At 35.2% G+C, this 26,348-nt stretch overlaps 1 protein-coding gene across 1 annotated transcript in view; it reads left to right on the forward strand.

Moving 5' to 3' along the window:
• The window catches only part of LOC129487942 (cilia- and flagella-associated protein 47), a 477,840-nt gene that overhangs the window by 253,048 nt on the left and 198,444 nt on the right, over window positions 1–26,348 (forward strand). Inside the window, exons 40-42 of the mRNA XM_055289494.2 lie at window positions 11,717–11,794; window positions 20,989–21,059; window positions 23,740–23,885. Coding sequence (XP_055145469.1) covers window positions 11,717–11,794; window positions 20,989–21,059; window positions 23,740–23,885 — 295 coding nt within the window. The remainder of the gene's footprint in view (window positions 1–11,716; window positions 11,795–20,988; window positions 21,060–23,739; window positions 23,886–26,348) is intronic.

Raw genomic sequence — 26,348 nt, forward strand, 5'->3', positions numbered from 1 at the left:
CAGGATCAAACAAATTTAGTCTTACATTCTAGTGTTAAAGCAGAAAGAAAATCTGGATATTCCAGAAATTGGGAGAATATTACAGATACATATTTCTCAAATAACAGTAATGTTTTAACATGTCTTTATGTTATATCTCAGATTTAATTAAAATGCTTAATGCTTATAAGGGGTTTGTGGTTTGATAGGAAGCAAAATTGTTAAATGATTTTAACTATATCCTTCCTTATATGAATATGTCCCTCAAATTTAGGCAATGGACAAATAAACTCAAAAATATAAACCAATTTCAAAATGTGTAAAACCAATATTGTGTAAGAGGCATATATTACGTTTGAAATTTTAACATAATAAAATAGATTGAATAAGAAGGAATTTGACCAATTAATTAATATAGAAACTATTTTTAAGTTATAACCAATATAACAAGTGACCCAGTTTTTAATATTACACTTAATAAATGATTGACTTGGTTATTATTAGCAGTCTCATATTAAACATACTTTAAAATAAAATAAAAATATCCCCATATATTCCCCAATATTGTATGCATAAGTGACAAGAATTTATCATGTTTCATCAAAATTTCACATTACTTTGAACAAATAAGGCAATCTAGTCTATATTTAACAGAGATAGGATTAGCTGACCAGGTTGTTAATTCCCATGCCTTGCTCCCAGACTGGTGATTCTCAAATTCTTCTTTTGCAGAACACCACTATTTCATGCTCTATAATGCTATTTTTTTATTTTATATTTGATAAGATTTAGTTTGCTAGTACAGTATTTTATTGAGGCTTTTGCCTGTATAATTATAATATTTAATAATGTAATTGCTTTTTTCAGTGATTTGTCTGTTTTTGTATGATTAATATTAACCTTATAGAATTATTTCTGAAATGTTACCTTCTATTCTATTGTTTGGAATAGTTTGCGAAGGACTGGTATTAGTTATTTGAATGTTTGATAAAATTCACAGGTGAAGCCATCTGGTTCTGTGCTTTGCTTTGTGGAAGTTTATATCATTACTAATTCCATCTCTTTGTTATGAGCCTGTTCAGATTTTCTATTTCTTCTCAAATCAGTTTTGCTAGTTTATTTTGTTCCAGAAATTTCTGCATTTCTTCTAAGTTATCTAATTTGTTGGCACAGAGGCTTTCAGAGTATTCCCTTATAATCCTTTTTTAATTTCTGAAAGGCAAATAGTGATGTTCCTCCTTCTATCCCTTATTTTAGTAATTCTTCTCATTTATATTCTTGATCAGTCTAGGTAATAATTTGTCATTTCATTGATCTTTTAAAAAAATTCCTTCTGCTTTCCTTGATGTTCTCTACTGTTTTACTATCCTCTATTTTATTTCTGCACTAACTTTTTTGGATATTACTTATTTCCTTCTATTTGCTTTGTGTTTAGATGTCTCTTTTTTTCTCACTTCTTAAGGTGAAAATTTAGATTATTATTATGAGATTTTTTTTCATATAGGCATTTTTATCTACATATTTCTCTCTAAGGACTGCTTGAGCTTCGTCTCATATGTTTTGGAATATGTTATTTTTATCTTCATTAATCTTAAATTGTTATTATTACTTTTGAGACAGAGTTATGTTCTTGCCCCCAGGCTGAAGTGCAATGGTGTGATCTCGGCTCACTGTAACCTCCGCCTCCCGGGTTCAAGTGATTCTTTTGCCTCAGTCTCCCGAGTAGCTGGGATTACAGGCGCCTACCACCACACCCAGCAAATTTTTGCATTTGTAGTAGAGACGGGGTTTCACCATATTGGCCAGCCTGGTCTCGAACTCTTGACCTCAGGTGATCCACCCACCTTGGCCTCCCAAAGTTCTGGGATTACAGGCACGAGCCACCATGCCCAGTAATCTTAAATTATTTTTAATTTCTTTTTTATTTCTTGCTAACCCACCAGTTATTTCGGAGTATGTTGTTTAATTTCCCCATGTTTGTTAATTTTCAACTTTTCTGTCACTAATTTTATTCCATTTAAGTTAGAGAGCATACTTTGTATTATTTAAATCATCTTAAATTTATGAAGATTTGTTTTATGGCGTATCATAAGGTCCATACTGCGGAATGCTCATAAGAAGAATTTATATTTTGCTGTTGTTGAGTAAAATGTTCTATAGGTGTCTCTTAATTTTAGTTGGTTTATAGTATTGTATAAGACATATTTTCTTGTAGATTTTCTGTCTGAATTTTTCTATTCATAATTAAAAGGGTGGTATTTAACTATCTAACTATTAATGTTGATCTGTTCATTTCTCCCTTCACTTATGTCAGTTTTACTTTGTCTTTTGGTGCTCTAAAATACAGTGAATATATATTTATAGTAATTTTATCTTCCTGATTGTTCATATAAAATGTCTCTATCTATAGTTACAATTTTTGTTTCAAATTCTATCATGTCTTTTATTAGTATAGCTACTTCAACATTCTTGTGGTTGTATGTATGATATATAATTTTTCATCCTTTTACTTTCAATCTGTTTTTTATCTTTCAATCTAAAGTATGTCTCCTTTATATAGCATATTGTCAGATTTGGGGGTTTTGTTTTGTTTTAACGGCTTCATTAAGATAACATTTATATGAAAGAACTGCAGGTATTTACTGTGTACATTTTGATGAGTTTAGACATGTGCAAACACCCATGATACCATTACCATCATCAAAGTAACAGAAATTTCCAACACCTCTCAAAGTTCTCTTACGTCCCTTTGGTTTTCTGTTTGTTTGTTTTTTGGTAAAAACACTTAGCATGATATCTACCCTCTTACATTTTGAAGTGCATGATATTGTTAACTATTGGCACTATATTTTATAGTGGATGTCTAGAATTTATTCATCTAATAGTATAATTGAAACTTTATGCCCATTGAACAACAACTCTCCATTTCCCTAAACCCACAGCTACTGTCATTCATGATGGCCTTCTTTGCTTCTATGAGTTTGACTAGTATAAGCACTTCGTATCAATGGAATTATGCATATTTATAATTCTGTGACTGACTTATTTCACTTAGCATAATGTCCTCCAGGTTCATCCACGTTGTTACAGATGCAAGACTTCCTCTTTTTTTAGTCAGAATGATATTCTATTGTATGTATAAATCACTGCTTTTGATTGCATTGTTTAATCAATTCACAAATTTGTTATTATTGACACAGTTGATTTTACTTTTGCCAGTTTCCATTTAGTTTGCTATATTGTATATCTTTTAGTTTGTTTCTCTATTAGTCCATGACTTCTTTTTTTAATAATAGTGAATATTTTTCAATGCAGGATTTTAATTTTTAAAGGCTTTTTCAATATATTTTTGAATTTGTTTTCTTAATGATTGCACCAGAGTTTACCATAGACATTTTTACTTATCATAATCAGCTTCAGATACATACTAACTTAATTCCAGTAAGATTCACAAAATGTTACTCTTATATAGCTCTATTACCTTTCCATTCTTTTCCTGGTGTTATTGTCATACATATTACATCAATATTACATACCCAACAATATATTGCTGTAATTATTACTTTATATAATGTGTATGACTTTGAGAAAGCTGGGAGAAAGTGTATTGGTTTACTAGGGTTTCCATAACAAAGCACCACAGATCAGATGGAATAAACTACAGAAATTTATGTTCTTAGAGTTCTGGCAGTTAGAAGTCCAAGATTAAAACACCGTCATTTTTTCTTTCTTCTGAAACTTTTCTCCTTGGCCTGCAGATAGTTGTCTTCTCATTTGGTCTTTTTTCTGTGAATGTATATCCCTGATATCTCTTTGTGTTTTCAAATTTCCTTCTACTTATAAGGACATAATTCAGATCGGATTAGGATCTACCCTGAGGGCCTTAACTTAATTATCTATTTAAAGGCTCTTTCTCCAAATACAGTCACGTTTGGAGATACCGGGGTTAGGGCTTCAAAATATGAAGTTGGAGGGGACAAAATTCAGCCCATAACAAACAGCAAGTATATATCTATAGTTTTTATATTATAACCTTCCTATTTATTATTTCCATTTCTCTTCATTTGTTCGCATGGATTGGTGCTACCATATAGAATAATTTCTGTGACCTGATCCAGCTTTCATCTTACCCACTTTATTTTTTGAACATTTTTTCTCTCCTTTTTCCTCTCTCCTTTTTTAATTCAGGTAATTTCATTGCCCACATGTTGTTCTTAGTGGTGTGCCTACCATACATACGTCAGATTCTATTTACTTTTTTTCATTTTTTTCTCTGTTCTTCAGAATGTGTAATCTCTACCAATCTTCAAGTTTGTTAGTTCTTTCTTCCCCCAGTTCAAATCTACTATTAAGCCCTCGAGGGAATTTTTATCTCTTATTGTAGCTTCCATCTCCAAAATTTCCATTTGTTTCTTTTTTTTATAATTTCAATTTCTTTGTTGATATTCTCTATTTGATGCCACATTGTCATCATGCTTTCCTTTACTTCTTTAATTTTAGTTTCCTTTAGTTCTTTGAAGATATTTATAATGGCTATTTTAAATTTGATTTATGTTCAATCTGATAACTGGGTTACTCTAGCAGGCAGTTTCTACTGTCTGTTCCTTTTCTTCTTTTTTTGTGTGTGTTTCATAATGTTTATGAAATAGAGTAGACGTTGTAGACAATATATTATGCCAATTCTAGATACGAGTTCTATCTGCCCCAGGCTTGCTAATGTTGTTTGCACTTCTAATTTTTTTTACTGACTGGCTGGGTTATTTTGGTGATGTCTATCTCCCCTGCTCAAACCTACACACACATAGTGTTAAGGGTCTGATGTTGCTTATCAAAGGCCACCGTCTTTGGCATGCCCACAATTACCCTGGGATTACAGTGGCTTTGGCAGGGCTCCCTGTGTGTTTTCCTGACCACACCCTTCTGTTAAATTCCCTGGGTGGGGTGGGGGTGGATAAGTTACTCTTCAAGCTAATTCAGTCAACTTCAGACCTCTTTGAAAAAACAGTTCTATAAATCATTGTTTAAGATTTTTTCTAACTCCAGGAGGACTTCTAGCAGTCTCCTTCTCCAGTTCTCTCCAGCAAACTAACAGGCCTGTAGTTTAGCTTGCATCTTTGTTGATCTACGAATCTCCATCCAATTGTATTTCACCGTAACTGGCACTGTTTCTGAGAGCACACTTTCACTTGAATTTCTCCACACATTATTGAAAATGAAATCAGTACTTTGGGAAGCGATTAGGGGCTATTCATTTTAAGGCCTGCTTCTCTCCTCAGGGAAAATATCTGATCCATGACTCTAGAGCTGGGGGTGGGGACAGTGGTGCACTTTTTCTTCAGCAAACCCTCCATTTTAGGAGCTGAGTGCTAGGTAGGCAAGGGGGCAAAATAGCCTCAGGATTTTTTGACTTGCTTCTCCCAGTGTGGAACTACCACCTTACAAACTGGGCAAAGGCAGTTGGGGTTTCAGTATTTTCAGCAGTGCCACGCTCATGGTAGAGCTTCGGTCCATGAGTGGGTGCTGGGTAGAAGAAAGGAGCTTCTCACGGTCTCTCAACTGCACTTGCCCAGAACCTAGCCTTAGTAACATGTACTGAGGTGAAAATGTCTATGTCCCATGCCTCCCAGAAACACAGGCCTCCAAATGGGAGCCAGGGGAAGGAAGAGCCCTATGTTCTCGGCAAAAACAGTCTGAAACAAAGTTTCTCTTTTGTTGAGCTTGAAAGGAAGAAGGAGATAGAGTTCTTGGTTCAAATATCACAGACTACTGGTTTTCTTATTCTATTTTAGTTTATTTTGTTTAAAGATTTTTCTTAATTTGCTGTATGCCCTTAGAACCATGTCCAGAGAATTTCAAAGTGTTTTTTTGGGTTTCTTTGTTTGTTTGTTTTGTTTTTACTCATTTGCTTGGAGTGAGAGTCCAAGGAACTCTCATGGTGTCAGGCTTAATGTTTGTCTTAAATATTATTTTATCTTTTATTAAGATAGCCACTCCAGCTCCTTTTTTATTACTATTTTCATGGTATTCCTTTTTAAATCTTTTTAATCCCAATTGGTTTGTGTTTTTGAGCCCAAAGTTTGTCCCTTTTCTTTTACCCATCTTGTCAATCTTTCCTGTTCGATTGAAGTGTTTAGTCTGTTAAATTTAACTCAATCTGTAATCTAGTAGAATTTATATCTGTCACTTTTATATTTCCTTTATATATGACTAATGTCTTTGTTCATCTATTTCTCTGTTACTGCCGGAGTTTTTTAATAGTTATTTTGTATACCATTTTAATTCCTTTTAGTTTCTTTTACTTTATGATTTTCTAATTGTTTTCTTGATAGTTACCCTGAGGATTACAATCAGCATCTAATGTAAAACAATCTAACTCAGATTAATACCAACTGAATTTCAATATAACTGAGAAACTTTGTATCTGCATTGTATCTCTTTTTCCTAGCCTTTCCCTAGTGTTACTATACCAATTTCATCTTAATGCATTATAAGCCCATAAAGCAGTTTTATATTTATTGTCCTACTCCTGCTTATTTTACACTTATTTTTTTTGTGTTTTTTTTTTCCTTTCTTTTTGTGGAGAACGGGGTCTCGCTATATTGCCCAGGCACGTCTCGAACTCCTGAGCTCAAGCTATCCTCCCGCCTCTGCCTCCCTGAGAGCTGGGATTACAGGCATGAGCCACTGCACCTGGCCCTCCTGCTTATTTTAAATGAGAAAGGCAAATATAAAGAGTTGCAGAGAAAATGAAAATTTATAGCTTGTTTTTAAATATATATTTACCAGTGTAGTCACCTTTCTTCATGCCTTTTATTACCTCATGTGGTTTTGATTAATTTCTTGTGTCCTTTTATCTGAGCTGAAATATTTCTTGTGCCACAGTTCTACTAGTAATGAATTGTTTTAGTTTTTCTTTACTTTAGAATATCTTCTCTCCTTCATTTTTTTTTTTTTTTTTTGAGACGGAGTCTCGCTCTGTCGCCCAAGCTGGAGCAGTGGCGCAATCTCGGCTCACTGCAAGCTCTGCCTCCTGGGTTCACGCCATTCTCCTGCCTCAGCCTCTCCGAGTAGCTGGGACTATAGGCGCCCGCCACCACGCCTGGCTAATTTTTTGTATTTTTAGTACAGACGGGGTCTCCTTCATTTTTGAAGGACAGTTTTTTTGTTTTCTTCTTTTTTTTTTTTTAATTTTTTTGAAGGAGAGTTTTTTCGGTATACATTGTACTTCATCAACTCTATTTCTTGCAGGGTACTGAATACATAATCCTATTGTCTTCTATCTTCCAGCATTTCAGATGGAAAGTCAGCTGTTAATTATATTAAGGAGCCACTGTAGGCACTGAGTCAATTTTGTATTGCTACTTACAAGATTGTCTATATCAGCCTTTCAACTGTTGGATTATTATTATCTTATGTAGATTGCCTTAAGTTTATCCTACAAAGTGTTCTTTGTGCTTCTTGGATGTGGAAATTAATGTTTTTCATCAAATTTTAGAAGTATTCGTTCTTCATTTAAAAAATATTTTTTACCTCTTTCTCTCTCTCTTGTCTTTTGGAAATTCTCATTAGACTTATGTTGGTGTCCCACAGGCATCTGGAGCTCTGTTAGTTTTTCTTTATTATTTTTTCTTCCTGTTCCTCAAAATAAATAAGATCAATTGATGTATTTTTAAATGCACTGCTTCTTTTTTTCTTTTGCCATACCAAACCTGCTGTTGAGCCCCCCTAGTAATTTTTAGTTTCAGGGATGTTATTTTTCAATTCTAGAATTTCTAATTGGTTCTTTTGTATCATTTCTGTCTATTTAATTGATGTTGTCTATTTGGTGACACATCATTGTATCTCATATGCAAGATTAAAAATCTTTGACATATTTTGGGGATCAGGCAAGTTAGTTTAATCCAACACATGGGCATCTTTTCCCCCATATGTTCCTCTCATGTTTCATCAGGCTTTTGTTTGACCCAACTGCTGCAGCAATCTCACATATAATTGCTGTGGATTGATTTCAGCAAACATACTGGTGTGGTAGGTGTTCTCCCTTAAGTCAGATCAAATAAAGACAAATACATTACAAATTAAGGCTTGAAGTTTTCCAGGAAGCAGCAAGACAGGTTAGATAATAACAGTGCTCAGGAATAAGACTTTTTTTAAGAAGACCAATCTCAGTCTTTCCCTTCTTCAGGCTGTAAGCTACAGAGTTTTACAACTTCCGTGGGTGCAAGTCTGTTTGCAAAGCTGTCAAAAGGAGGATGGGAGTTACAACACACAAGTTCCAATGCAACCAATTGCACTGATCTTACCAAAGCTTGGCGTTTTTCTTGGATAAACACTACTCCTGAGATTGTTGCATGCCTCTCCGTATTTACCAGTGTTCCGAAAAAGTTAATTTTCACAACTCTTACCAGTGGTTTTTGTTGCATCTATAGAGGCATAAATGTATGGTGGTTCTAACACTGTAATTCTCTGCCTTTCTTTCATTGGTTGTCTAGTTTTGTAATTTGAAAAATATTTTATGTTTTAGCTTAGGCTCTTGCTTCTCAAAGTGTTATCCTTGGATCAGTAGCACCAACATCACCTGAGAGCTTGCTAGAAAGACAAAATTTCAGGCCCACTTCAATCCAATTGAGTCAGAATCTGCATTAATAACATCTCCAGAAGATTTGTTTTTACATTAATATTAGAATCATGTTGTTCTAGGTCAGCAGGTTTCAAAGTTTAATAAATGGGTGAGGCCAGGCTTGGTGGCTCATGCCTGTAATCCCAACACTTTGGGAGGCCAAGGTGGAAAGATCACAAGGTCAGGAGTTCAAGACCAGCCTGGCCAACATGGTGAACCTCAGTCTGTACAAAAATTCAGAAAAAATTAGCCAGGCATGGTGGCATGCACCTGTAATCCCAGCTACTCGGGAGGCTGAGGTGGAAGAATCACTTGAACCTGGGAGGCTGAGGTTGCAGTGAGCCAAGATCGTGCCATTGCACTCCAGCCTGGGCAACAGAGTGAGACTCCATCTAAAAAAATAAAAATAAAAAAATTAAATAAATGGGCAAACTATATTAAAAGCATCTTAAGAACTTGCTTTAAATAAAGATTTCTGGAACCCATTCCAGACCTGCTTAGAATTCATATAGGTAGAACTTTGGAAATCTGCATTTTGAACAAACTTTAAGTAATTATTATGCAGATTGAAGTGTGAGAGCTGCCGATTTAGAAACTGCAGTTATCAAGTAGGATTATTTTTTTCTTTTAACAGGTAGATATTGCATTTTTACAGTTAATATTTCTTTTTTTTTTTTTTTTTTTTTTTTGAGATGGAGTCTCGCTCTGTCGTCCAGGCTGGAGAGTGCAGTGGTGCGATCTCGGCTCACTGCAAGCTCTGCCTCCTGGGTTCACGCCATTCTCCTGCCCCAGCCTCTCCGAGTAGCTGGGACTACAGGCGCCCGCCACCACGCCCGGCTAATTTTTTTTCTATTTTTAGTAGAGACGGGGTTTCACCGTGGTCTCGATCTCCTGACCTCGTGATCCACCCGCCTCGGCCTCCCAAAGTGCTGGGATTATAAGCATGAGCCACCACGCCCAGCCAATATTTCTATATATTTTAAGAAAACATGTTCTTTGTATTTAAGCGGGGACGATTCACACACATGTAGATTGCTATTTTGTCTCAAAATGGTATATGTACAGTGGATAAAGATATGATATTTATTATGTTGGGCTAGTCATTTTATTTGTGTGTCAAATTATATGATCCTTGTGACTACTTTTTAGCTAGAACAGATTATCACCAAAATAAATTTCTCCAATTAGTTACCTTGGATTTATAGAAATATAAATAAATGTTGGAATATTCTGCCTCATAATTTTATGAAATTTAGATGATAATTTAGAATTTAGTAGCTGACTTTAAATTTAAATTACTCTCTGGAGAGGAATTATTCTTTATGTATTTGCTTAATTGTGACTTAATATAGGTGAATCTGGTAGTCTGACAGATGTTTCACAAAGTTCACAATTTACATTTTACTATATTTAATTTTGTCTGTTTAAAAATCTTTAGTATTTAATATTCACATAATTCTTTACAATTCTTATATGAAAGCATCAGAAATATCAATTTAAAACAATAGGACAGAATCTGATGTTGGCATTAGTTCAACCACTGTGGAAAGCAGTTTGAAGATTTCTCAAAGAACTTAAAACAGAGTTACCATTTGATCCAGCAATCTCAATAGTGGGTATATACCCAAAGATAAACAAATCATTCTACCAGAAATACACATGCACTCGTTAAGTTCATTGCAGCACTATTCATAGTAAGAAAGACATGGAATCAACCTAGGTGCCCATCAATGGTGGATTGGATAAAGAAAACGTGGTACATATGCACCATGGAATACTCTGCAGCCATAAAAATGAAGGAGCTCATGTTCTTTGCAACAACATGAAAGCAGCTGGAGGCCATCATCCTAAGAGAATTGATACAGAAACTAAAAACCAATTACCACATGTCCTTATTTATAAGTGGGAGCCAAACATTGGGTACACATGTACATAAAGATGGGAACAATAGACACTGGCAACTACTAGAGGGCAGAGGGATGGAGGGGCAAGGACTGCAATACTACCTATTAGGTACTATGCTCACTATCTGGGTAATGAGATCAATTATACCCCAAACCTCAGCATCATGCAATATACCCATGTACCAACCCTGCACATGAACTCTCTGAATCTGAAATAAAAGTTGAAAGTTGTAAAAATAATAAAATAAAAATTAAAAAATTGACTAAAGAAAAAAATAGAATAAGAAAAATAAATTTTAGGATGTAGGAAAATGTTGCGTTTTAGTTTATATATACATGCAGAGGTGTGTGTGTGTGTGTGTGTTGTCAAAACTAAAACTTTTGATTAATTACTAGCCTAGTTTTTCTCAAAAAGCTAGGATTTGGGGATCTCAATAACTGTTACATAAGAAAAGGGGTTTCTTTTGATAATCGTTTGGATATTTTATTCTTAACAATATTTGACACAATCTGTTCACTTCTGAAGGTAGAATTAGCCATTCGTGACATGAATTTTCATGACATCTTTAATGTACTGCTAGGGCATCATTTGTATACTATTCCTACCCTATGATGTGAGCAGCCTGAGGCAAAAATGTTTGTGTTTCCAGAACCTCATGTCCTACAAGTAAGAAACAAATGCGTCTCTATAACTATTTCTTGAATATATGAGCATTGTCATATAGGAAGACTTTCCATTGCTGTGTGATTTCAGAAGATGGCATAATTATTAACATACTGATTGACTAGCTACCCACATCTCATGTCCACTCCTGAAAGAAACATTTTTCTTTTATGGAAACAGGTTTAGAAATTATGAAACGTGTACAGCTCTGGTGATGTGTAAGACCGGTGTGGTATTTCCTCTTTGTTTCTGGAATATAATTTGACCAGTCACTTATCTTCTAAATGTCCTTGCTACGAGAATTCAGTGCTGCCATTCCATATAAAAAGATATTATGTTTCACATATTTCCATTCTCAATCTTTCCCTTCTTTCTAACATGTATCTTTTGAGTTGCAGAATGAAAGCACATGGATTTCTTTAAACTGTAGTTTATTCTGATTCTAAGGATATTTTGTGAATGATAGGAAAAAATAAAAGAAGAATGTTTTGTGGTTATCTGAATTTTGTTGCAATCAATTAAAAATAATTATTTCTTCATTTATTCCAGTGTCATTTTGGTGGAATCCTCAACATTTGTCTCTTCGCCAACAAAGTTAACTGAATCCAGGCAATACCGGAAACATGAGTAAGTGTCTATATTTTGTACTCATAAGTATCTGAGAAAAAGTTTTGAGAAATAAGTAGTCAAGGAAACTAGTTATATAATTACACAATAGTTTTCATTTATTCAAAATGTTTAATTTACCTAATTCACACTCATATCCAAATATATATATTACTAGATTCATGTGCATAAAAATTGAATAAATCTGAACTTGATTAAATATAGTAGATTTTCATTATTTGTGGTAGTGATGTTCTATAAAATTGCTACACATATTATGTTTGTGAATACTGAACCATTATTCCAAGAAGAAACACATATAATCATACAGATTACAATAGTAAACTCTAAAACTAACCAATCATGGAAGACTCTATTTTCTTTTTTTTTTACAAAATGAAAACAAAGTTCAGAAGTATCAGATGACTTTCCTGAGACTGCCCCAATAAAAGGCATCAGAGAAGGTATTCAAACCCTGTCCACTAGGCCTGAGTGTCTTGCATTACTCTGCACTGCCCACTATTGTCTCTACCTCTTGTCATCTCTATACTTTTATAAGGATTGAAATAAGAAGGCCCCTTGTACCTTGTTTGACCTCAGCTGCGAATTGGTGCAACCGGTGATGAGAACTTTTCACCACTCTGTGCACGTCTTTTAACACCATGCAAGCACCATGAGTATTGATTTTGGGGTTGCAAATACATTTTAGGAAGTAGGTGGATTTGCAAATATGGAATTCGTGGATAATGAGGATTGACAGTATTTAAATTTATTCTGCCTACTTTATGAGGGCTATATTTAGTTTATAAAGAAATTTGCTGAATAAAGAAACAGGATTTTTAAAAAATTGATTGCTTTATGTTGCTCCTCTATTTTACACTATAGAATCACTATATAAAGTTAAGTACAATTAAAAACAATGTTATCAAGGTTAAAGAAAGTTAAGTAGAGAGAAAATAATGTAGATGTCTATTAATGAAATGCATCCCTATGTTGACCATTACTACTACGTTTTTAGTTTATTTCACACCCTTGTTTGTCTTTGTATAGTGCTTGACAGCATCAATATCATCCTTTTAGATCCAAAAACGTATCAAGGGGCAAGAATTTGACAATTTAGATGACAGGAATTCCCAGTGTCATTAGAAACCATTAAAGTGCTTATACAGATCTTGCTAAGATTAAAATGAGTATAGTTTTTTTTTTTTTCCAAAAGTGACTTGTATTTAACTTAACACTTTTGGGAGATTGTATGAGTTGCATCTATTGTGAGATGTTTGATTCCTTCAATGGTTATTCTGTGAGAAAAGTTATTAAAGAAGAAACCATTTTTGTCTCACTGCATTTACTTTATTGAATGCCAATGTCATGCTTACCTAGGGCTTTTGAAGTCTTGCTTTCACATTATACTTTAGTGAACAATAAAATATGAATTGATGTATTGACCTATAAGGTAGCATTAAAGATACCAAAAGAATAAGAGGATTGTAGGTATTTTATGTTAATTTCTTTGTAGATGTGAAATTTAAGTTTTACTGAAGTATTGCTAAAAACTCTTCTGTAAACAGTTCTCCTAGATTTTTATCTTTTTAGCCCCTTGATTCTTCTTGATTAAGTGGCTGCTTTGTGATTGTAGATTTTGCCTGAATGGACTTCAAATAACTTCTTCACGTTAATTGTGTAAAATTTATAGTATATGGTAAATTAGAGTCAGATCTTGAAGTAACACTGTAGGTATCTGTGAGTATAAATAACTCAAAATTGAATCAGTGTAATGAACAGAAAAATTGAGTACAATTTCAGGATTTAGAATACAAAATATGATTTCTGCATCTCAAATTTATCATGTTTTTCTTTATATAATACTCTGGAATGGGTTTGATTAGATCCAGAGTTCTGGGATTATTGAAGCCATAGAATCTAAAGCTACAAGTAAGGTTATCATTTTGTGGTATGCTCCCCAAATCAAAAAGAAAATAGAGCAAACAATCATAAAAGCATTTATAATTTAATTTTTCCAGGAAAGGAAACCTTGGAAGTACTCATCCCAAATAATTACCAATTCAGCATGAAATATAGCTTAAGAAGTGTGTCTGTCATGGTCCCAAGCATTATTGATCATTCTTTCTAATTAGTGTCATACATTTTATTTATAATGCTATACTTCCTTAGTTCTTCTCTCAAGCCTTTCTGTGATGAAAAACAAAACAAAACAACAGCCAAGAAAAACTTAAATATGCTGAGACATTGAGTGTTGAGTCAGAGAGAACATTGATCCCAAATAGAGCAGTCAGGCTCACGCAGATTAACTCTCCAAGAATAACTCAGAGCCATACATTTAAAATACTGGGGATTTACTGATGTGTACCCCTGTGAAGACTGTCTCCTAAATCAAAGGCAAGGGCAATTGTTATAAAGGCAAAAGCCATGAAGTTTCTCAAGAAAGAGGGCTTGTCACTTAATGCAAGCTCTTGGTTTATCATTTAGGGACTAGCATGAGATTATGGCTGAGGCCCAAATCCGTATGTTGAATTGAGATAAAGTAGTCTTAAGTTCACATGCAAAAGGTTGTTTTTCTGACAGTTCTAAAGAGAAGAAGTTACTATGGTTCCTTCATCTGGAATTCTGCCTGCTTCCTGTATAACACCTCCAGACTCTAGATCATGTAGCACGAAAATCTGTATTCAGTTTCTGAGGGATTGATTAAACTATCCAGAGCTCCAACAATCAAAATCCACTTCTTAGGCAATGGAAAGGAAGATGCACAAGGATAAGAGTGTGCCCTTTTTCTATTAGGGAAGTTTGCCAGAAATACCACACAGCACTTCTGTTTGTAGCCCATTGGCCAGATTTTAATTAAATGACCAAACCTAGCTGGAAGAAAGACTGGGAAACCTCCTTTCTCCATACACATCTAAATAAAATTAGGGTTGTGTCAGTGAGGAGAAAAGGAAAATGATTATTGGGGTAGTTAACCAAGTCTCCACCATGAAGGGACACAAAGACTTTTATCCGCAAGTAGCACAAAATGATCTAATATTTCATCAATCTGGCTTCTTTGGCATAATGAGGCATTTCTATCTTTAAATATGTCTTAATAAAATAATACTTAGTAATGTTACACATTACTTTTAAAAGCCTTTTATTGTTTGTCTTGAAGAGATTTCTATATACAAACTGAAATTTAATAACATGAATTTTAAATCATGGCCAGAATGAAAGTCGATAATAGTGCCTCTATGATTAATTTTCTTATGCAATCCACCATATAATAATCATTATATTGTCTCAATAAAATCTTAGTATAATCTCTATGTTTAATCAGCATGGTAGCAAGTAAAACAAGAAAATGTTTAAAAAAAACTCCATAAATGAACTGGATTTTTTAAAGAGGTTTTCTGAAATGTTCCTGTTTTCCTCTACTTAGGCTCATGGTAATATTGCACTTCTCCACCAATGTGGAATTTATGTGTCAACATATAGCCTATTTGGCCAATGGTATGTGAGGAGAAGTGCTGTATGTTATTTCCAAATGGTAGCTTTAAGAACCAGTGAGAAATTTTTCATGTTCCCTTCTCCTGCCACAACTATCATTGAAACACATATAGAAAGGAACCTCCTGGTCAGGCATGGTGGCTCACGCCTGTAATCCCAGCACTTTGGGAGGCTGAGGTTGACAGATAACTTGAGCTCAGGAGTTCAAGACCAGCCTGGGCAACATGGTGAAACCCTGTCTCTACAGAAAATACAAAAATTAGCTGGACATAGTGGCGGATGCCACTACTGGTGGTCATCTCAGCTACTTGGTAGGCTGAGGCATGAGAATCATTTATGCCTGGGTGACAGGGGTTGCAGTGAGATGAGATTGCGCCACTGCACTCCAGCCTAGGTGACAGAGTGAGACCCTATTTCAAAAAATAAAAATAAAGAAGAAAGGAGCCTCCTTCACCAAGGATCCCTGAGTGTACCCTCCACCTTGATAAACATGTAGCATTAGCAAGGAATAAACTATTGTGCTAATCCATTGATACATGAGGTTGTATGTTATTGCAGCATGACCTAGCCTATACTATTAACTGATACTCCTCCTCAGATTCACATCAGCTAATATCTCTCCAAATAATACATTTTCTCTTCTTAGGTGAGTAGTAAAGTATGAAATAGTAAGCATTGTTAAACTGGCTTTAAAATAATGATAGACTTTTCTATTTAAAAAGCCTCCATGAGCTGCTCTTTGTAAGCAATCAGATACATATATTATAAAATAACCTGTTTGGAACCACATGAATCATAAAACTTTATATTTATCACACATTTTACTTTGTGGGGACATGATCCATGAGCATAGATAGTGAGAGCATTTAGTAAGTTCTTATTCTAATGAAACCCAAAGGAATTATCCGGAACGTATCAGTGTAGGCAACTGATTTTAGCCAAACCTTGAAATTAATGAGTGCAACAGCTGTGCTCAGAAATGAGTACTTTGGCAATTATTTCTAATGGTTATAAGACCTGCTTTTTTTCCCCCAGCAATATTGAGTTATTTAATCGTTCAACATATTCTCATTAAGTGGCAACTCAGGCACTGGAAAAACATAAAGATAAATAAGTCACATATCTGGCCCTCGAGGAACCAATCACCAAGCAGAAAACAAAAATCCCTACCAGTGGAGGAAGTTTTACAGTGAAGAAAGTATTTGTTAGTATTAGATGAAAGTATTAGATGACAAAAATACTCTATGATCTCATTGCTTACGAATATTACTATCTAGATATTATGGAGAATTTCATGGAAGAGAAGACATTTTAAAAGAAGTATTTTGGTATTATCTCTTATTATAAACAAATTGTGACCTGAAATATGAGTAAGATCTTGATGGCCAGAATCTAGAGAAGGAGGATAACTTTCCTATGAGCATAGGAACATGGGTGGAGGGAACTCCAGAAGCAAAGGGTAGTAGCATGCAAGGGGAAATAAAAGACATGTAAACTGCAGGGCCAATATAGGAGCATAGGAATTAGTGTTGAAAAGGTAATAAAGTGTTTATCATTCTGCTTTGAAAGTATTTCTCACAAACCTATGTTTTATTGTAGACTGTATGCTCCATGAGCTTAGGGGCTTCATCATTAATCTCTATGTCTCAGAAGAGCTTGGCTCAGAATTGCAACCAAAAATGAAAGAAGGCCCTGATAGAGATAATTTTCTGGGTCTTGATTTTTGTTTAAAAAAAAAAGAAAAAAAGACTGGTTGCAGTGGCTCACCTGTAATCCCAGCACTTTGGGAGGCTGGGGCGGGCGGATCACCTGAGGTCGGGAGTTCGAGACCAGCGTGACCAACATGGTGAAGCCCTCTCTCTACTAAAAATACAAAATTAGCTGTGCGTGGTGGCTCATGCCTGTAATCCCAGCTACTCGGGAGGCTGAGGCAGGAGAATCGCTTGAACCTGGGAGGCGGAGGTTGCAGTGAGCCACGATCATGCTATTGCACTCCAGCCTGGGCAGCAAGAGCAAAACTCCATCTCAAAAAAAAAAAAAAAAAAAAGCTGGATTCTGCAGACTCATGATTTTAAAATATTTATTTTTACTATACTGAATAATTAGGAACAATTAGAATTAAGCAAGTGTCTTAGTCTGTTAGGGTGCTATAACAAAATACTACAGATTGAGGGGCTTAAACAACAAATATTTATTTCACACAGTTCTGGAGGCTGGGAGGCTGGGGAGTCCAAGATAAAGGCACTGGCAGATTCGGTGTCTGGTAAGGGCCACATTCCTGGTTCATAGATGACAGTCTTCTTGCTGCATGCTCACCTGGCAGAAGGGGTGAGGGAGCTTTCTGGAGTCTTTTTTATAAGGGCACTTATCTCATCTATGAAGACTCCACTTTTCTGACCTTTGACAGGTCTTCACCTCTCAAAGACCCCACCCCTTAATACCATGAAACTGGGGATTAGATTTCAACAAATGAATTGAGGGGGTCAGGGCAGGGCAAGCACCTTCAGTCTATAGTAGCTAGTCTCTAAAGAAAGCAGAGTGAATTGAAGGCCAAGTATGGTAGTTATCTTCCATGATCCTATTCTTCTAGATTAGGATTTCTTAACTTTTGAAAATGTTATCAGGCTCTTTGGTTCTCATGAAGGCAATTGCACTTTGAAGAGTAGTGTTTTCTAAACACATAAGATAAGATGTAAGGATTAAGACTATCTTAGTCTGCGTGGGCTGCCATAACAAAATACTATGGACTGGATGGTTTAAATAACGCAAATTTATTTCTCATGGTTTTGGAGGCTGGGAAGTCCATTATCCAGGTGCTGCAAGATAGAGTTTATTCTGTGTCCTCTTCTGGTGGCTTGTAGATGGCTGCCATCTTATTATGTGCTCACATGACCTCTTCTACATGTGAGAATGGGCAAAGAGAGAGAGTTCTCATTTATCTCTACTTATAAGAACACTAATTCTATTGGGTCAAGGCCCTTGTGATCTCAGTAAAGCTTAATTACCCCCTTAACATTTCTCACTTCCAAATATAGTCACATTGATGCTTAGGACTTTAACATATAAATTTGGGTGTGAAGGGCACCATGCAGTCCATGGCACAAAGGAAATGAATATTATGATAGATTATCAAAATATTTTAAGAGTGTAATATAATAAAATATATACTTCTTTATTAACAGACATAATGGTGAAGTTAATGCCTACTAAACTTTAAAAGCAGTGATGAACATAAATAATATCTTAAGATATGAACTGAGATGTGATATAAATATATCTGTGATTATTTGGTGACCAAATCATAGGTATGCTTAATACTACTGTGGTTTGATTTAAATTGTTGTTAAGTTAGTGGAAGTCAAGCTGAAATTTTGTCCCCATTCAAATTTGTAAATCAACTCTGCCCTTCTATCTTAGGACTCTTTGCTTTAGACACTTCTCAACTGCTCAGGGGTCAAGGTGGTGCAAAAAACAGCAAATATTTCATTTTTACTAGCCTCTAGATATCCACTGGGACTTTTATTGAGAAACACCTATATATATATCAAGATAGAATGAATCTAAAACTTAATCTCTCTAGTTTTCATGATGCATGTGGCATTTAAAGGGCATGATACATCAAAACTAGACTTGAACCAGACATTTTGCTATTTGGTTGAGATACAGCCTTGAATGTCTGTCCTGAATTAACTTCATGAAGGCTTATGATAAACATCTTCCTAACCCTTTTGGTAGAGGTTTGAGTAGGAAATCACTTTTTGGGTTGATTTAGTCATACCCTTAAGTGAATCAATCCAATGCCATTTTTATCATTTTAGCTTGAAAAGAGATACATACCACTACTGCATAGGAAAAAGAAATATTACCCCTTCACACCTCAAAAGTAGTTTCCACTCCTTGACTCTGGGCCACTACTGGGTTAGCAGGAAATATTTCATTGGTTGTTCTACAGTATTTTTAAAATAATTTTAGCCTCTTTTGATTCTATTTTTTCCCTAAGATTAAAGACTTACTCTTCTTTTAATTCAACAATAGTTTATGAGCATTTAGAAAGGGGTAGTGTGGACTAAGGTGCAAGGATTAACAAAAAGGTAAATAAAGTTCTTTTCCATTCTGTCTTTGGGACCCTGAAGTTTTGTAAAAATGTTAGATTTGTCACTGGCTTTCTAGACTCAGAAACATTCATCAGGTAAAATAGAATTTTTCCAGTCAAATTATTTCATCAAATTATTTTCTGATGTCTTTTGTAATCATGATAGCCATTGGATTCATAAGCAAGTCAAAACAAATATCTAGGTCTGCAATGTGTTCTATCTATCTTTAGCTTAAACAGTCAATCAATTGTTCTGGGTTTGAAAGTCTCTTTTTGGGGATGAGGCAACTGTGATTTCTTCAAAAAGTACTTTCCATACTTGTTTCCAACAAAATAGGTAAAGACAAGGAAAAAGATATGAAGCCCAAATTAGTCTGCTTTTCTACTCACTATAATAAAAATGACTGAACTAGAGATTACAAGGATTGAACAAAATGATGTTTGGAAATTATCTGTATATTTTAATCAGGCTTTCTACCCAGAGCTCCAATATCAAAGAAATAGCAATGGAGCCAAATACGGAGAAATAATAAGCAGTCTTTGTTATTCTTTCTATTCTGTATGGTCTCCCTTATAAATGCTAAGATATCCATTTATTGTGTCTATAGCAGTGTTAAAATGTTTATCAAACCTGCGAATTACGTAAAATAATAAATGTTTTTATTTTAAAAAGGTATTACCTTTTTTAAAAAAAGATATAATTTACAGTGCTAACCAGCATACCTGTGAGTATAATTAAGCCACAGAATAACTGTAAGAAGTGGTAAGTAACCCCATTACAAATGTGGTGTAAAGAAAAGACAGTACAGTGTTACTCATCAAAATCAAATGGTGAAAAGGAATGGATAACTTTAGAATAACTTTACATATAAAGAGTCAAAATATTTTACAGCATCAAATTCAGGGAAAAGCAGATGTCAAAGTGAGAAAATATGGGGTTTTGTGTTCTCAGAAAAAAATCAGGTAATCAATATCTCTAAACCAAAATAGTAATTGACAGCTTACTGAGCAAAATAATCATGAATACTACAAGAAGAGTGATATGGGTGAAGTTGATGGGTTCTGGAAGACCTGGAACCTTTCAAGGGAGGCAGTTGCTTCAGGCTGTGATCTGCTAGTTTGTTTTTAGAAATGCAATCAGAAATTAATCAAATTCCAAAGTCTTCTTATATCTTTCTAAGAAACAAGCAAATGTGGAAAAAGTAAACTTAGAGAAGGAAATTTTATCAAGAAATCAATTTCTAGAACCACTTTTGGAAAAAGTACCTATTTAGTCCTAAATTGAGATCATCCACATTTTGAGTCTTTGGATTAGGGTTTCTATTATTATCAAATTTGCACTTCTCTACAGTACTGTATTTTAAAGTGAAAAATAATTATTTTATCAATTTTTTGAAAAGAGTGGTGGAAATATGGATGTTTGTTAGTTTTCTTTTTGTATTTTTATGTTTTTTAATTTCTAAAACAATGTGAACATCAAATAATATTTGAAATATATCTATGGTCTTTTCATATCATTTGTACTTAGCCATAACTTTCAAGGCTCTATATGATTTAATGAATATGAAGAATTGTTTTTGAGTTTTGTTTGTGTTGTTGATGTTGTTTTCCTATTTTCTTGTGTCAGTGATGATATGAGTAGCAGTGGGAGTGACGCTGATCAGGGCTGTTGCGATTCCTCAAATGTCTTACATACCTGTGAGTACCTAAATAAAAGTTTTTATTTGTTTTCATGTCTGATTTTTATGTACAAATCATAATATGAAATGAAATATTCAACAGGGATGGTTACAAGGATAGACAGAGTGGTAAGCCCTGGGGATTGCTGGCTGATTTGAGGCTGAAGCATAGGTCCTGAGTCTTTTCCCTCGATAACCCTTTGGACAACTCTGCACACATCTCTCCTTTCACTGCCAGTCTACTTCCCTCTAATGTACAAAGAATGTGTTTAGATATATGGCCTGTATGTCTCTTCTGGCTTATTCCAAATTGTTTAAACTTATTTTGGGGACAGGTAACACCAAGTTTAGAGTTGTAAGGGGAGCATTTTATTTCATAAAATTACTTTATGAAATAACTATACATCTAGAAAAGATGGATATAATGATCGGTAGAACAAATGGACATAGGAATGTTCTGGTTATCCAGAGCTGTAGAACAAACCACCCCAAATATACTGGCATAAAACAGCAAAAATTAATAATAATGGTTATCTCTCATACATCTGGGGTGACTGGGCTTAGCTGTGTGACTCTAGCTCGCTGTGAAATGGAGGCTGGGGCTTGAGTCCTTTCAAAGTCTTCTTCACTCACATGTCTGGCTGTTAATGCTGCCTTTTGTTTGGGACCTCTGCTGGGGCTCTTGGCCTGAACACTTACTCATGGCTTCTCCATGTGGCCCAGGCTTCTTTATGGGATCTCGTTAAGTTCTAAAGTGAGGTGAGCCAAAAAAGAAAGAATTGGCAGAATCGAGTTACATTATTTGATCTAGTGTCAAAAATCACACTGCTTCACTTTTGCTGCATTCTAGCATACGATTTGTGAGGATCAAGTCACTAAGGCTGGCCCACTACATCATTATATTTAAGGCAATATCAAGTAATGTGTGGACATGTTTATTTATTTATTTTTTGTTTATTTATTTTTTTAAATTTTATTATTATTATACTTTAAGTTTTAAGGTACATGTGCATGACGTGCAGGTTGGTTACATATGTATACATGTGCCGTGCTGGTATGCTGCACCCATTAACTCGTCATTTAGCGTTAGGTATATCTCCTAATGCTATCCCTCCCCCGTCCCCCCATCCCACAACAGTCCCTGGTGTGTGCTGCTCCCCTTCCTGTGTCCATGTGTTCTCATTGTTCACTTCCCACCTATGAGTGAGAACATGCGGTGTTTGGTTTTTTGTCCTTGCAATAGTTTGCTGAGAATGATGGTTTCCAGCTTCATCCATGTCCCTACAAAGGACATGAACTCATCCTTTTTTATGGCTGCATAGTATTTCATGGCATATATGTGCCACATTTTCTTAATCCAGTCTATCGTTGTTGGACATTTGGGTTGGTTCCAGGTCTTTGCTATTGTGAATAGTGCCGCTATAAACATATGTGTGCATGTGTCTTTATAGCAGCGTGATTTATAATCCTTTGGGTATATACCCAGTAATGGGATGGCTGGGTCAAATGGTATTTCTAGTTCTAGATCCCTGAGGAATCACCACACTGACTTCCACAATGGTTGAGCTAGTTTACAGTCCCAGCAACAGTTTAAAAGTGTTCCTATTTCTCCACATCCTCTCCAGCACCTGTTGTTTCCTGACTTTTTAATGATGGCCATTCTAACTGGTGTGAGATGGTATCTCATTGTGGTTTTGATTTGCATTTCTCTGATGGCCAGTGATGATGAGCATTTTTTCGTGTGTTTTTTGACTGCATAAATGTCTTCTTTTGAGAAGTGTCTGTTCATGTCCTTTGCCCACTTTTTGATGGGGTTGTTTGTTTTTTTCTTGTAAATTTGTTTGAGTTCATTGTAGATTCTGGATATTAGCCCTTTGTCAGATGAGTAGGTTGCAAAATTTTCTCCCATTCTGTAGGTTGCCTGTTCACTCTGCTGGTAGTTTCTTTTGCTGTGCAGAACTCTTTAGTTTAATTAGATCCCATTTGTCTATTTTGGCTTTTGTTGCCATTGCTTTTGGTGTTTTAGACATGAAGTCCTTGCCCATGCCTATGTCCTGAATGGTATTGCCTAGGTTTTCTTCTATGGTTTTTATGGTTTTAGGTCTAACACGTCTTTAATCCATATTGAATTAATTTTTGTGTAAGGTGTAAGGAAGGGATCCAGTTTCAGCTTTCTACATATGGCTAGCCAGTTTTCCCAGCACCATTTATTGAATAGGGAATCCTTTCCCCATTGCTTGTTTTCATCCAAGAATCTTCAAATTTGTGTGGACTATGCAATGTTTCACAGGGTACAATGGATAACTTAAACTGGAAACAAAGGATGTATTATCTATATGTTTATTTATCTAAGTATGGCACACTAACCTATTGTGCCATGGAGCTCCATTTATCTATCTAGCAGTTTTAAAACATGTCCAGACAAACTTTGTTTCATATATCCTGGCTGATTTTACACAGTAGTGAAATTCTTCATAATGAAGTTATGTATTAAGGAATCTTTATAGAGGGTCATAATTAAGCATTGTTTCATAACAAGGTTGATCTAGGGTCACTATATTTTCATTAACAAATGTATATATCATCTTGTAATCTTACATGCTAATGTTATGAACATTTTTTGATACCAAAACTTTAATCACTAAATGAACAGCACTTACAAAATTATATGTCAACAATCTCTGTTTATGTTTTGCTAGCAATTAAGTCCACTTTTCTCAGAGAGTTCTTCTGCTCCATGCATACTGTTCACCTGGGAGTGAAAGGAACTTCAAGCCTAGAGCTCCGCTTTCTTCCCTTTAACATGCACGTGCGCTACTGTGTCATCATCTTGAGCAACAAAAAGGTGAGAACAGAATTGTGATCTGTGTGTTTATCACGAGCTGCCACTTTAATGGAGTAACCAACAGCAGGTGACTTGAAGGCAACTGGAGACTCTAGAATTGTGGATGATTTCAGCTCTCAAGTTACTAAGCAAAGAGCTTATCCTCAAGAATATCCACAGTTACACTAGTTGTGGGTAAATTTTATAATAGCTGCATAAAGCAGTCCCATGGGAGCAGCGTGACCTTTTGTGGCTCTATTTGTATTAGTTATCCATAGCTTCGTAACAAATTATCACACACCAGGTGGCTTAAAACAAGACATACTTATTATCTCACAGTTACTGTATGTCACAGGTTCAGGTATGACCTAGATAGATATTCCGAGGACAGTCTATCAAGTCTCCATTCAAGGGAATGACCAGAGCTGGATTCTCTTCAGAGGTTCAACTGAGGAAGGATCTGCTTCCAAAGTCCCTCAAGTTGTTGGCAAAATTCATTTCCTTATGGTTCTGGGATCCATGCCACCTACATTTTCAAAACTAGCAAGGGAGAGAGACAGAGAGAGTTAGAGAGGGGGAGAGGGACAGATGTGAGAGAGAAAGAGAGAGAGAGTTAGAGCCATCACTGAGGGAAGATTTATGGCATTACCTGCTTCCAGAGAGACACTGCCATGTGTTAACCTTAGAAAGAAATTTATAACCCCCAAGATGTAGTCCCAAATTTATCATCAGTTATGTGTACACTAAATTGAATATATATTCAGTGAAAAATGGTAATTGGAAAGAGGTATTGTACTTACCTGGCGTCTATGGCATTATTTACATGTGAAAAATAATATAGCCTATCAGAAATATAAAATATAGTTTAATTTTACACTTAAAATTACCACTTAGAAGGAAAAAAATACGTTTTTATAGTAATGCTGAAACTTGTTTGTTAAATTATTTTAAAGGAGTTCAGGATTTAAGTAAATTCCTGCATATATAAAATTTGTGAAATGTAATAACTATATTGTGACCAGTAGTTTGATCAAATACTTCACAATCACTTTTGTATATTAATTTGTAATATAACCCAACAAAATACTAGAGTTAATTCTCAGTAGCATAGTAACAAGTTTGATTTTATTCTTTGACTTAGTCTATTGGAATATTAATATTAGCTTACAAAAATTTAATATAATTAATCAAATTATAATTGACATGTTCTCTCAATTTACTAAAAACTAAATCTTGCTTACGTATGTTTTGTCCTTGTCAGAGAAAACATTAAAATAAAACAATAATCTTGAAATTATACTGCTATCAATTGTGAAACAATGCCCTCAATACAAGGTATTGCATTGAACTAATGTTTCTTACATGAAGAAGATCTATTGTTTTACACATTGTTTATTATATTAAAAAATATAATAGTTAACCAAACATGCAAGCTCACCTAGTTGGCTACTGTTCTTTGTGTGTGTGTGTGTGTGTATTTTAAGATTTCTTTTCTTAATTTTTTATTTTTTTATTATTATTATACTTTAAGTTTTCGGATACATGTGCACAACGTGCAGGTTTGTTACATATGTATACATGTGCCATGTTGGTGTGCTGCACCCATTAACTCATCATTTAGCATTAGGTATATCCCCTAATGCTATCCCTCCTCCCTCCCCCCACCCCACAACAGTCCCCGGTGTGTGATGTTCCCCTTCCTGTGTCCATGTGTTCTCATTGTTCAGTTCCCACCTATGAGTGAGAACAAAAATGTGGCACATATACACCATGGAATACTATGCAGCCATAAAGAATGATGAGTTCATGTCCTTTGTAGGGACATGGGTGAAGCTGGAAACCATCATTCTCAGCAAACTATCACAAAGACAAAAAACCAAACACCGCTACTGTTCTTTTTAAACGGGCCATAACTGCTTTACCATTAAGAACCATCTGTTGGCCGAGTGCAGTGGCCCAAGCCTGTAATTCCAGCACTTTGGGAAGCCAAAGTGGGCAGATTACCTGAGGTCAGGAGTTCGAGACCACCCTGGCCACATGGTGAAACCCCTTCTCTACTATCAATACAAAAATCAGCTGGGCATGGTGGCACACACCTGTAGTCCCAGCTACTCAGGAGGCTGAGGCAGGAGAATTGCTTGAGCCTGGAAAGTGGAGGCTGCAGTGAGCTGAGATCATGCCACTGCACTGTAGCCTGGGCAACAGAGTGAGGCACTGTCTCAAACAACAACAACAACAACAACAAAAAACACCTATCGAAAACTGAAATTAGACCTCTACTTGATAGTTTTCCATGTATAAAATTGAAACATTGCTACCAACACTGTTATCAAACAAAGACTATTTCATTCATTTTGGCTGTTCTGTTTGAATTTTCAAATAAAGTTGAAAAGATTTAAGGAACAACTATTTGAAAACAGAATAGTTTTACAAATCTTACATTAGTGATCATAGAAATTCTTAACTAAGGGAGAAACCCATGAA

The sequence above is a fragment of the Symphalangus syndactylus genome, chromosome 8 (assembly GCF_028878055.3).
Source record: "Symphalangus syndactylus isolate Jambi chromosome 8, NHGRI_mSymSyn1-v2.1_pri, whole genome shotgun sequence".
Lineage (NCBI taxonomy): Eukaryota > Metazoa > Chordata > Mammalia > Primates > Hylobatidae > Symphalangus > Symphalangus syndactylus.